We start from the raw sequence: 12887 nt of genomic DNA, 5'->3' as shown, positions 1-12887 counted from the left end.
ACCAATTACCCCACATTAGCCATCTATTAAGTTATAAAGTTAGCGGCTAATAATAAAAGCTAATTTTAATGTGGGTGGGAGGTAGGCAGGCAGCCAATGTTATCAGCCCTGCCCGTCTGCAAAGTTAAAGGACAGTGTTAATTCAACATAATTCGTTGTGTCTAAAAAGTGTTATGTTTCTGTTATGTACCAGACTAAAGCTGAGAAAAGTCTAGCAGCAACAAGACAGAAACAATTGCAGCTTATGTTACAAACTCTATTTAATAAACTGTTTTATCAGCGACATAAATAATGTGCCAAGCCACCAGCAGCACAGTAAATAAACAGGCAGTTGCTGAACATATGCATGGACTAGTATTGTTGATTAACTTTATTTAAATATTTTTACTTTAAATTTTTCTTAATGTAATGTATTACAATTATTGGTATCAAAAATTGTATCTGTATCCGGTTGAAATTCCACTATTGTAACAACCCTCCTACACAATTTTAGCCATCTATAGTTTAGGATGCTGGCATGCTACCATGAAACAGACGGTGATGGGGAAGTATGGGTGAGATATTTCACTCAAAACCTGAAATCGTAATGCTTCTGTTGTGGCTACATTGCCAAACGTGTACTGTGGCATTCAGTCGTGATAACCACCGATGTCAAAAGCCGGAAGCTGAAGAAATGGTTTTTACCTCAGAATTATATCCAACCCTGCCAATGCTATCCATCCGTATCTCTGAAAACAGCTGTGTCAGCATAACATAATGGCAATATATCGATGCCGCTGCCTAGAGGAAATCCATACTTTCCCTGAGGTTGCCTGGCGTTCAACGTTGAGGTCACTGTGTTTTATACCTATAAGCCCCGTTGTGCTCATACAAATGTGAGTATCTTTGCTTTGAGTGGTGTCTGCTTCAGTCTCCCGTAGCCACGTAATATGAGGCCCTTTTAGCTCGAATCCAAAATCAATCCTGGCCACATAATGACTTGCCGTGTTTGTGGGCACAGCATGCCAATTGCTCCTGCAAGGTGATTAATGGCCAACAGGTGAGGTTGTCATGGTAACCTGTCCACCTGAGCCAGTATGGCAACAACAGCTGACGTGAAGGCTGTACATTGAATCTAGTCAGTGATTAATTACCTTGAAACATCAGTTCACGTGATCCCCCAAACCTTACGTCTTCCTCTCGCTTTTAATGGGTTTTATTCCTTTTTCAATCCATCATTCATTACCCCCCCTCTACCTCTCCCTTTCTGTCCTCCCATCCTCTTATCCTCTAGTCCTTTTTACTGTACATTCCTCCCCAATTCTCAATAGTCCATCCTTCTCTCTTTCCTGTCCTTCCTATTACCCGCCTCTTCCTCTCTCTCTTTCTTTTTCTTTGTCTGGGATCCATTTGTGCTGCATTAGGCAAGATATGCTGAGAGAAGAAGAGAGGGAGGATTGAAAGAAGGAAGACGTGGAAAATGGATAGTGCCTGAGCTTTGCATTATAATGGAGAACTGTCTCAAGGCAGATTTGCCCTGCCTTTAAACGAGGCATCCATCTGCATTTATTCACCCAACTGCCTGTGTGTTTTTATTTCTCTCCCTTGTGGGAGTTCAGCTCATTCCTATAGCAACCCGGTGTACTGTTAAATATTTGTAATGGCAATTTGTTTTATTTGTTTTTGCACCCAGGTTTTTTTTTTATTGTGCACACAAGTAATTTCCTCTAATGGATTGTGTTGCCATTGTCTTCCAGTTGGGAAGTGTCCTATGTGTCAGGAGGGGTTACAGTGCCTTTGTGTGCGAGGAGGAGCGGAGGTAGGGCCCCATTATTTAACCCAGGCCATCAGTCACACTCAACAAGCCTATCATATAGGAGCATTCAGACACTGTACAGGCTAAAGTTAGCGCTATTATCTGCCTGTCAGTGGCTAGCTGTGTTGGGGTCCCTTGTGGAAAAGCAATTGTATGAGCGAATGCCTTGCTGCTCACGTTGTCAGGCTCCAAGGATGCACACAGTGCCTTTAAAAGACCACTCTCCATTTACCTTTGGTTTTTCACACCTTTCAGCTCGCATTAGCAAAGCGCAATTATGACATTTCAGCTGAGTTTAGCGTTATAAAATTGACCGCTCAATTTTAAGCCATCAGCAAGGTTTGGAAGCTCAACCGAGTGGAAAAAATAATCTTTAACCGTAGACGGAAAGCATCATCTCGGTTTTAATCATCTCAGCTCATCTCCTAAGATTTCCGAGTGAGTGCTCATCAATCATACTGTATGCAGACAGTGGGCTTGATTAATATTCATTTTATATGAGACACTTCATTTGCATGAACACACTGTCTGTCTCATAAAAATTACCAAGCCCTCCCTGCCGGTGTGATAAGCATCTGGACATGAAGCAGTTGAAAATCGGAGACATGCTACTTAACCTGATCCTACTTCATTACATAGCGTTACGTGGGAGGGCTTCAAGCATGCGTGACTAGTTATATCGCACTTCGTATGTCCCCCATCAGATAACAGCGAGGATCAAGTTTCGCATTGTTACGGCGACGCTGAATAGAAGGTCTCCGGATTAATAGAAATCATTTTCGGTTTCCTCAGGTCGTGAAGTGACGGAGAAGTGCCCACCGGGGCAGTGATGCGAATCAGCCCGATGGCTATCTCACCGTCTGTATTGGTGAAACGAGAGCGCTGTGTGTGATGAAATCCAACATTTATAAGGTTTAAAATGAAAATCTACAGTCAACGCCGGCCACAAGTCAAAGTGAGGAGTCACTAAAAAGATGTTATTTGCCCGGGGAACATTTTTCATAACATGGTCCAGATGATTTGAATTGTTCGTGTTTGCTTAAGTTTTTCGTTATATTAAAGATCTTTGGGTTCTGGACTGGACATCTTGGCCTTTAAGAGATTATAATGGAGAGCTCCTTTTATTTTGTGGCATTTTAAAAGGCAAGAAATCATATTTTACATCAAAACTAAGCCTGAGCAGTAATGAAAACAATGATTACACATAGCAATACATATCAGGCACTGTAGTAAGAGGACTTCTCTTTCTTTATCTCTGAGAATAGACATGTGGGTCATTTAATTATGTGTTTATAGTTTTAAGTTCTGCTTCCATGTAGGTACAGTTCAAGGATTTTTTTTATTTTGACTCATTGTTCACATCAGATTTTTATTCCGCTGGTTTAGGAAAAAACTTATATTTACATCAGGTTATAATAAATCTGATTTTTAAAATGATATTTCCATAAAATTAATAAAATAACATTACTATTTACATTTTTAGTAACTTCTTATCCTTGTGCTCCACCTTTAGCAACAATGCTCGACAAGCATTAGCATTCCTGCGTTGTATTCGAAATTAAAATGCAAACACTCAATGAGTGAAATGTACCGTATACGTCTGATTTGTTATTCTGAAATATATTTCAGAGTGGATTTGTCTTCTTGACCCAAAGCAGAGTGAAGTGGTGCAGCAAACACAGTGCGGGGACAATGACTCAGATGTAAACTAGTAGTTGTGTATTTAAATATGTAAAGTACATGGAAAAAGCATGTAAAACAACTGGCATACTGTATTTGACTTCTGGTTATCTCTAATGCGCCGAAGCATTGGAGTAAAAACAGAGGAAGAAGGAGAGCTTCTGTAAAATATATGAAACGGCCTCCAACAATTTTGCAGGAGAGGAATTACACCGTAATGGTGACGGGTACGGCAGCAAATCCCGAGGTATCGGTGTGTTACGATTTCCTTTTAGCATGCGTGTGTGGAATTTATTCAGGTTTTCCTATCCGGCTTTCCAAGATGATTTTTTTTTCATATCAGGTGTCATTGACAAAGCAGTCAACACAGCATGACTAATTACAACATAACACATTTGAGTCTCACCCGGTTGGAGGAGCACGGGAGCATTATCAATGTCAAGATTGCGTGAGGTGTTTAGTAGTAAATCAGCAAAGCCAAACATCTTCTTCTGTAGCTTTTAACACTGCAATGTCACACCAAAGGAGATGAGTGTTCAGCACGTTTAAAACAACGCTTCCACACATGATTAATGAACGTACACTTTTTAAATTTATTTATTTATTTGGCGTTTTGATCCCATCACCAGCTGTGGATCTGACTTACATTGTCTTAACAGATTTATGTCCGTCATTGCTTCCTACTTTTTTTCTTTGCCATTCTTTTTTAACGCAGTCACGCAACGCCCACCCCCTCGCCCCAACAACCACATTCCTTACCTTTCCTATCACCCGGCTTTGGCAGGTAAACTCTTCAGTTAATTAAAACTGTCAGGTTTCATCTTGGCTCCGTTGGCACGCACCACAGTTACAGAAAAAACCAAAACGACACCGACGAGGAAAAAAGTTGCGAGGGCCGTAATGAAGAAGTCTCCTTGATGTGGCTGGGAACAGACGCTACAGTTGTTGCTAGGTCTGCTAAATGTTGGCCAGCTTATCTATGGGAGTTATCCTAAATCCCCCTCAGAACAAGTACCCTTGAAACGTCAGCACCATAATGTATCATAAGGCTCCTTCTGGAATACAAGACGAGCTGGCAATGCTGGACTAGCGCTCGGCCTTTTTTCTCCCCCACCCCAAACCCCCCGCTTTCTCTAACGTTGAACAGGGTCCAAGCCTTTCTCATAAATATGTATTTTATGATGTGTTCTTTTGGCGCGCGATGCCAGTTTCAGTACCTAAGCCCACACTTTTTTTTTTCTTCTTCTACTCTTTTTTTTTTTTTTTTTTTTTTTTTTTGGTAGAGAAAATTAACAACTGTGATAGTGTTCTTCATTTTATGTGATAATTTCTTAAGTAACACCTGTGCAAGTAGTTGCTGGTTAATAGGCTGTGCTGTGAGATGTGCCGTGTACGCTCTCACTAGCACACACAAATTCTAATTGTCTCCATCCCACTGAAAAAAAGCTCTCCTGAGATATAGGGGGGAAACAAGCACATGCCAGCAATCCTAGCTTTGAACTTTGTCATATATATATATATAATTTTATTTTAATATTTTTAGTCTGCATTTTCCCAAACCTTATCCTTTGCTATAAAACTCCAATTTGCCGCTTGGACAGAGTGATTATTCCTGGAATAATGTATTTTTTATTTTGTCAAGGCAGTCTCAGCATCCGATTTGATGTCGTATTTAATTTAGCTCTCTGGCAGCTGTCAAAGTGTTTTATTAAAAGCGCTGTTTACTCATAAGGACGTGGCTTTGATCAAGCACGCTCTTTCACACTGCTATTTTAACTTCTTTAGAGTCCCACAGTCATTTCTGCATGCACGGGACGGAGCGAACAGTACACCAGAGGGTGGTTCGGTAGATGGTCTCCAAACTCCGGTTGAGTTCACTCATGGAGGCCTGCCAAGACTTTGCTAATGAGCACTTTTAACCTCTAATATTGCCCAAATGGCCTTCCTATGCAGAGACCAATGATAGGCTTTTGTAAAGTCCATTAATATCTGTTCAAAAAAATCTGATTAGCCTAATCGTGGCTTTTTGAATTAGGATTAAGGGCTAGATTCTGAGATGGGTTAAGTCGCCACTGCTTGCACAGCGTGGGAGCTGATATGGAAAATCTGATAAATGTGTTTTACTCGTGTAACTTGAGATTCTTATGTCAGTCAACTTCCCAAGTGCCGTGTCCTTTGACGCAGCGCTTGACCTTTCGCAACCAGATTTTCGTCCCTCCCGCAAAGGAATTAGCTCCCCCATAATATTGAATGTAGTACTGACAGCCTAATGTGCAGCAGTGGCGATTGTGTAATGGATGCCAGGATTATGTGCACTCTTTGACTTGTGTCGTTTTACAGAGATTACATTTCTGCAGCAGATCATGGCTGATGGTGGATAATAGAAGGGTTTTGTAGATGAGGGGGGATAATCATTAAAGCTGATTTAACTTTAATATCATGGTATTTGTTTTATGGGGATCATATTATGAATCGCATCAGATTATATTGTTGATCCTTCTTTAACCGTGCACCCTGTTATTCATTCACATCTCACTGTTATGTTACATATCTTCATTTTGAATAGTGGCACAGTTTTCAGGAATCGCCATGCAAAACATATTTAATGTTTGCAGCTCATTTTGTGCTAAGTAGCACTAGCTTAGCAATGACTTCCTCCGTCAGGAGTTCACTCACGGGGCCCTCTCACGGTGTTAGAGGAGGCTGAGGGCAGCTCTGCTTTGTGAACTGTTTTGCTGACTAGAATTTTGGAAAGAAGCCCAGTAGCACAGCAGAAAAATGTCCATAGGTGCAAAATCTCAAACTGCTAAGTTATGGTTCTTACCCACAGGAAAGTGAAAACACTAGTGCGTTTCTTATGTCAATTGCCATCAATCCTTGAGAGAGTACATGAGGTCTGGAGCACATATGCATAACCAATTCTCCAAATACAGCAGCGTGTGCTTCATCGCTCAGTGTTCGCCTCTCTGTGGGAATGATTTGTTGGTAAGGTGTAAGGAGTTAACACTTCGACGAGCAAACAACAACAGAATATCCAAAAATACCTTTTGTGGTTTGCGCTCTCTTAGCGTCTGGTTGATCACGCCTGGTATGAGTTCATATGACTGCAGACTGAGCAACTTGCACTGTGTCACTCGATGGCGACTTGAAACCCACAGTGCCATAAGGGCTGTGCATAAGGATTTATAAAGCCACGGGCATCCATCTGCCGCGCTTCTTACTGGAAAAGACAACAGTCCGATTGTTCACCAAGAAGTTTTTTGAGATCCCAAACCTCATTTACTTCCTGTCTTCTGTTCAGCTCATAGGCATGTTGTTTTTTTGTTGTTGTTTTGTTTCTGACAGACTTTGGAAGGCATCTGGAATCCGAGCAACAAGGCTTGCTGCGGTCCTGTGGGAAGTGTGGCGCAGTGGAGGGATCGGTGCCATAAAGGAAGCACCCAGCTGGGGCATTTGCCAGCAAAACACTGAGTACTGAACTTATCTGGGACCTTCAGCAGCGGGCGGTAAGAGGAGGAGGAGGAGGCCATGTTGACCGCACGCCTGCTAGTCCTCGCCAGCCTCTTCGCACCAGCCGCACTGGGTGAGTTTGGCTCATTAAAGCAAGTGTTTGTGTCTGTGTGGATGTGCAGATGCAGGCACAAAACATGCCTCTTGCGTTTCCTGATTGGCATGATTTGAAGCTGTATCAGAATTTCATGTGTTCACTACTTAAGTGCCAGATTCTGTCAGCCAACTGCAGTAAAAGCCTCTGACTTTATGTCTGTCTTGTTTTCGCCGTCTATGCAGCTCCTCTCACTAATTAGCAGTTATTTTTACTCCCAAAACTCGCAGAAACTTTTTTTTTCCCTACACTTTTCTTCTTTTGATTTTTCTGTCTGTTTTTTTTTTTTTCTGTGATTTTTCAATCTATTTTTAGATCTGTCCCTCTTACTCTTGGCTCCATCTCTTGCTCTCCTGGCAATAGAAAAATGAACTGAAATTACTTTCAAAGAATCACTAACGCCGCGCTGGCTTTGTGGCGTACGTTTAGGATTGTTGAAAGTTGCAAGAATTAGGGAGGGAAAAGAAGAAAAAAAGGAGATCTTTTATCACTTCATGAATTAAGATCTTAAGATTAATTTGCAAGGTCTTTCTTTTACCACGTCTCTGTAAACGGAAATCGCAGCGTTTCCCCTTGGCCTTCTGTGGATTGTTTCAGAGGCAAAGTAAATGAAGTCATTTAAATTCAGATTAAAAGTAGTCAGTGGTGGTGGTCTGGTAGCTCGGGGTGTGGATGCGGCTTGGGTTTAGATGTAGGGAGTGACGGGGAGTGGGGCAATGGCCCATAAAAATGTTAATTTAATATGGCGAGAACCATTAATGGGAGATTTGAGGCTAATTGAATTGTTTTTGTGCTGTGATATCTGTGGATGGGATGGGATTGTGTGTGTGGGGGGAGGGCAGGTAAAAAGCACACTTCTTCGGTTTTCCTTAATGCTCAGAAGAAGGTCAGGAAGCCAACAATACGTTGCAGGCTACATCCGTCTTTAGAGAGAACCATTGAGTAAAGGTTTAGGCATTACCAGGTAGTCGAACTGAAAATGAAAATTCATTTTTGCAAAAGAAAGGACTATTTATAAAGCTGTCTCGACTCCCTCCTTTGAGGAATGCAGGATGAACTCGGTGCTGTGTGGGTAAGAGCTGTTGATGATTGCCACTATTGAAAGTCTGGTGGGAAGGAGTGCTAATGATGGCGAGCTAGGCTTCCTTTTCCCAGTGGAGCACTGTTAGCCTAGCGTTCTAGGTCCTGTTTTCGGGTTGAAATACAAACTTGTCGGCACAATGGGACCTCGCAAATGTGTAGTGGCACTTGGTTTAAATAATTGGTGATAGTAGTTGATAGCTACTGAAACGTGGGCTTGTTAAAAGAGGGAGGCGTGGGACAGGGAGCATTTTTCTCTTGCATTTTTGCAACAATGCGAGTGGCCACTGGGACCGAGGCTGACTGGTAGCACTACGGCTACCTCCTACTGTACTACCCATGGGGGCCACTCACATGATCATAAGCATTAAGTTTTAACACCCACTCCAAAAAAGAGGGTTCATTGTCATTTAGGTTAATTTGAGAATTCAAAAATAAAAAATATCAAAAGTGCTTTAACTCCACAGCTGATCACAGATGAGTAACGATCAAAACACGTACTGATAGAAATAACGGATTCGTGAGTTTCCCCTGAATGCGGGCAGGTAGCTAACACATCCAGACATGAGTATGGGACAAGTGGACATATGCTGTGCTTCTGAATGTAAAACCTTATGAATTTTAAAGTTTACCCTAAGCCTTTATGTCCGTTACTTAAAAAATATAACCTTCTGAAAATTGGACAAAGTGAGTAAGAGTGCATTTGGATAATAAAAACCAGGGTGCCTTGCTCAATTAGAACTAAAGGCAAGCGAGCAGCTTTTTATAACAGTGTTTTAAAAAGGTGGGTTGCTCCAAAGATTAAGAGCCGCCATTGAAAATGCTCTATCGCCTCGGCTTTTATGTCTGAATCTTGCAGTTTTCAAGAACAGCCTCAAATATTTATTAGCGAGGGCTTGTTTGACAGCATAAAAAAATGATATACATAGACAAGAGGAGCCATTTCCTCCTTATAACACAACTTATTCTCTATTGTATCAAAGTAGATTTTGTTAAAATAAATGACAGTAGTAAAATAAAACTCAGTAAACTGATGTGTGATCAAGCCTCAGCATAAATGTCAAAGCACACACACTAATGCTTAACTAATACTGTTACAAGCAGCACAAAGGCACTCATATATCCATATACAAGCAGCCATATTTAGAGCAGACACTCTGTGTGGTCACTGTTGTTAGTCCCTTTGACCTTTCATTTGATTAGCATTGACTGTAAAGTGCTGCTTAAAATAGATATGTCAGTCAAGCTGCGCAGAAGCACCTCTTGGGCTATCTGTGTTAAATTCTGCCTGCATCAAAATCGGCTGCTTTTCACCTGCAATTAATTCTCTTAAAGCTGCAGCTTTACTGGAGGAATCTCTCGTCTTTGGAATGAGAGCGTTCGCACGTGTCGTCATCAGAAAGATGCATAACGATAGTCTGCCGGTTGGACAAACAACTGTAGGATTACACAGACGCAGCCCATTAGAAAGCGCCCCCGGGGGTGGAGGTGAAGTGGTTGAAATAAGGCAGACATCCGAGAAATGTGGCTGAAACGTGTCAGCTGTAGACGCCCTGTGACGTTCAGTTTATGGAAAGGAAGTAAGGTCTGTCTTTTGCGTGTTTTAGCGCCGCCATAAATCCAGTATACTTCACATTTTTTGAAGTGTTTTTTTTCCCCCCCCAAGCATAACACGACTGCATTTTCCTTTCTTTTTCTTTTTTCCTCTCGGCTGCATTTATTTTACGTCAGTATGGTGTGAATAAGATGGGAGAAAAGCGAATTCATCAGTCTTAAAATCTGTTTGCGATCATTTGAAAAAACGGTCAGCTGCGGGGCTCGCGTGATTTCTCGTAAACGGGCCGAACCATGCGAAAACACCTTCACAGTCCTTTAAATCAATCATCCTGCTCTCTCTGTGATCAACCTCTCCTTCATCGGCGAGTAATAGGTGACATCGAACTCGTAAACCACCGACTCCATAAGGCAAAAAACCAGCCGCACTGGTGCATTTCGTAGCAGATTTAGTGGCTGACACCCAGTAAATAATTTGACATGTTCATCAAGAGCAATCATTTAATACTCAGCCTCGTCCTGATGCTATGAGCAGACGTGGCCAGATGTTGCCAGTGAACTGTTTTGCAGCTGGGGGAAGCTTGAGAGGGAATATTCACCACAATGTCATTGTGCATGTTTCACCCTGAGAGTGTTGGAAATGTGTACTCTGGGGGATGCTGGCCTACTTTGGCATCTATATTCCCTTTTGTCTGAAAGTCAGGCACACGCAACCTCGTGCGCGCACACGCTGACTAGCGTCAAGCAAAAGAAACTAGCACCGTTCCCACTGACACACATGCAAAGTCGCACTTTTAATAATCACAGTACACATGCACGCTGATGCATTCGCCACTTTAGCCTAAGAGGCTGGAATAGAAGCCCAACAGTGGCCTTCCTTGTCTTTTTTTTTTCTTCTTTTTTTTGCTGTTGAGCAGAATGAGGAATATTTCTGGACAACCGTCACAGCAGCGAGATTAAAAAAGAAAAGAAAGTCAAGGAGAGAACGCAGCTTAAGGAGCGTTAAGGATGCGTGGCTGTTTGTACGTGGGTGGCTCTTTGTTTGCTTGTATGCGAGTGTGTGTGCTTCCCTATCATCTTCTGGTTTGTGCGCGAGTGGAGCTACAAAGTCCGTGCCAGATTAATAAAAAGTTCCATCCCTGATGCTGTCACGGGGGCTTGAAAAATAGGCAGAACGCAACCTTGGCGTTGTTTCGGTAAGATCAACTAACAAAAGGAAAAAGCAATGTCCCGAACACTCGAGCCATGCCAGAGCGGCGCATTAATCATGCGTTTCTCTGCATGTAAAATCCTCCTGGATGACTTTTAGATTCATTCCGCTTAATACTGCCCCGTGCAATCGGAGACATCGGCGTGTTATAATGGATGACAGCTCAAGAAACAAATTTAGGAGACGAAGAACATGAAGTCTGACTCTTGGTTGTACGGTCAGATACAAGCGCATGCATCAAGCGTGGAACCAGATATCATCCTGCTGGGTGAGGAGGGGTTGGTAGGTAATGAGGAATGGATGAGGCAGCAAGACAGATGTGTGCCTGCCACATCTGTTCAGCGTTTTTTTAGGTGTTGCACTGGTAGGGTAGGTTTTTGTATCTTGCAGAACAATGTTGGGTAATTGGCAGTTCTGCAGATGAACATACATAACGTCCGTCTCGCCTTTCATGCATGCCTGCATTCTCTTGCAGGCCTTAAACAAAGCCTTACGAACAACCCTCTCTTTCTCACATTCCCGTATCATCATTAATATGCTAAGGTTAGCTGTGTCTATCCAAACAAGACCATTAAACTCTGACGTCAGGCTCGCTGTTCCCGTACCCGATCCACTTAATTAATCTTCTACTGCCAGGGCACTGACTCCATCCGCCAAGGCATCCCTGGATTTGCCTAATTTGCTTAATTAATTAAACAAATGATTTATTTGAGCTCATATTTCAAAGCGGCAGAAAGTTCTTTGTAGAGCCTACTGAGGCATGTGCTGTTGTGTTGTGACTGCGAGATGCCTCTTCAAGCATTGCAAATAAGTGGGCTTCGGAGTGGGTGGATGTCAATCATTCATTTGCACCAGCATAATGTACATGCATATACAGCACTTTGGGGCAGGGATAAATTATATATGCATTAGAAGGCGACGTTAGATGAAGAAAAAAACCAAACAACAGGACTTTATTTATACAGGCATTGTGTCGCTTTGGTAAGAGTAAATCGAGAGTTCGACGACTGTAGCTTTTGTACAGCAGTCTTCACTGAATGGTTTTTGTGGTATGAGGCAGGTATCGGCCTCATCTGTAATAAGCAATCACAAAACAAACATGTCTATTCATTATTTAAACTTTCAGGTCAAGCCAGTATTCAGTCCTTTTGAGTGCCATGCCCATTCCTATTATCTACCATCCATTTTGCATAGCGTATCCGATATCAGTTTATTTTGTCTAACTCTATTGCATATTTTTTTGCATGGGTGCAATCCACCCATATTATTTGTATCTATATGATGTGCAGCCAGACATAGGGACACTGACTAGGGATGTCACCAGAACTGATATTTAAGGTACACATTTTCACTCCCAAAGCGTAACATTTTACGCTAGGTGACAAATCGCCGGTATATTACGCTTCCGGGCACCCAACACGTCCCTATATTACGAGATCGGAAAAGTTAGGAAACGTGAGAACCGTTTGGAATGAATTTACACATGTACGTTTATTTGACTTAAATTGGAAAACACAATCTAACGTCATTAAAGTGGTGGTTAAGGTTAGGGTTAGGGCTGTGATACATGGCTGGAACGTGTATTACCCCGGGAGCGTCACTCTAATGGATTTCATCCATAACCCTGTGCGTAGCATAAGAATGTGGATGGTCACCCTTCGCGTGCCTCAGGAACGCCTTGGGACGTGACAAATCGTCGGAATATTACCCCTCGTGAGTGAAAACAGGCTGGATATTGAAATTCTGAAAAAGTGACGCCACTTGTTTTTTGGCGTCAAGTCAACAGAAGTGCAGCAAATAAACCGAGCTGTAGCTGAATGCATTCACAAACACTATTGTTCTAATCTTTATCTTTAAAAAATTACTCTTAATTGTGTTTTTTCCCCCCTGTGGTATCAAAGGAGTAGCAAGTATGCACTATTTCCTGCATATTAGTATTTAGTTTGAAATTCTAGCACTGTGAC

General features: G+C 42.1%; 1 protein-coding gene across 21 annotated transcripts in view; it reads left to right on the top strand.

Moving 5' to 3' along the window:
• Window positions 1-12887, top strand: part of LOC120721804 (adhesion G protein-coupled receptor L3-like) — a 252581-nt gene that overhangs the window by 60343 nt on the left and 179351 nt on the right. For all 21 annotated transcript variants that reach the window (XM_040012415.1, XM_040012413.1, XM_040012412.1 and 18 more), the window contains one exon: window positions 6821-7058. In XM_040012415.1, coding sequence (XP_039868349.1) covers window positions 7004-7058 — 55 coding nt within the window. In that variant the 5' untranslated portion in view covers window positions 6821-7003. The remainder of the gene's footprint in view (window positions 1-6820; window positions 7059-12887) is intronic.

The sequence above is a fragment of the Simochromis diagramma genome, unplaced genomic scaffold (genome assembly GCF_900408965.1).
Source record: "Simochromis diagramma unplaced genomic scaffold, fSimDia1.1 OVJJ01000604.1, whole genome shotgun sequence".
Lineage (NCBI taxonomy): Eukaryota > Metazoa > Chordata > Actinopteri > Cichliformes > Cichlidae > Simochromis > Simochromis diagramma.
This window is presented reverse-complemented; position numbering and strand designations above follow the sequence as displayed.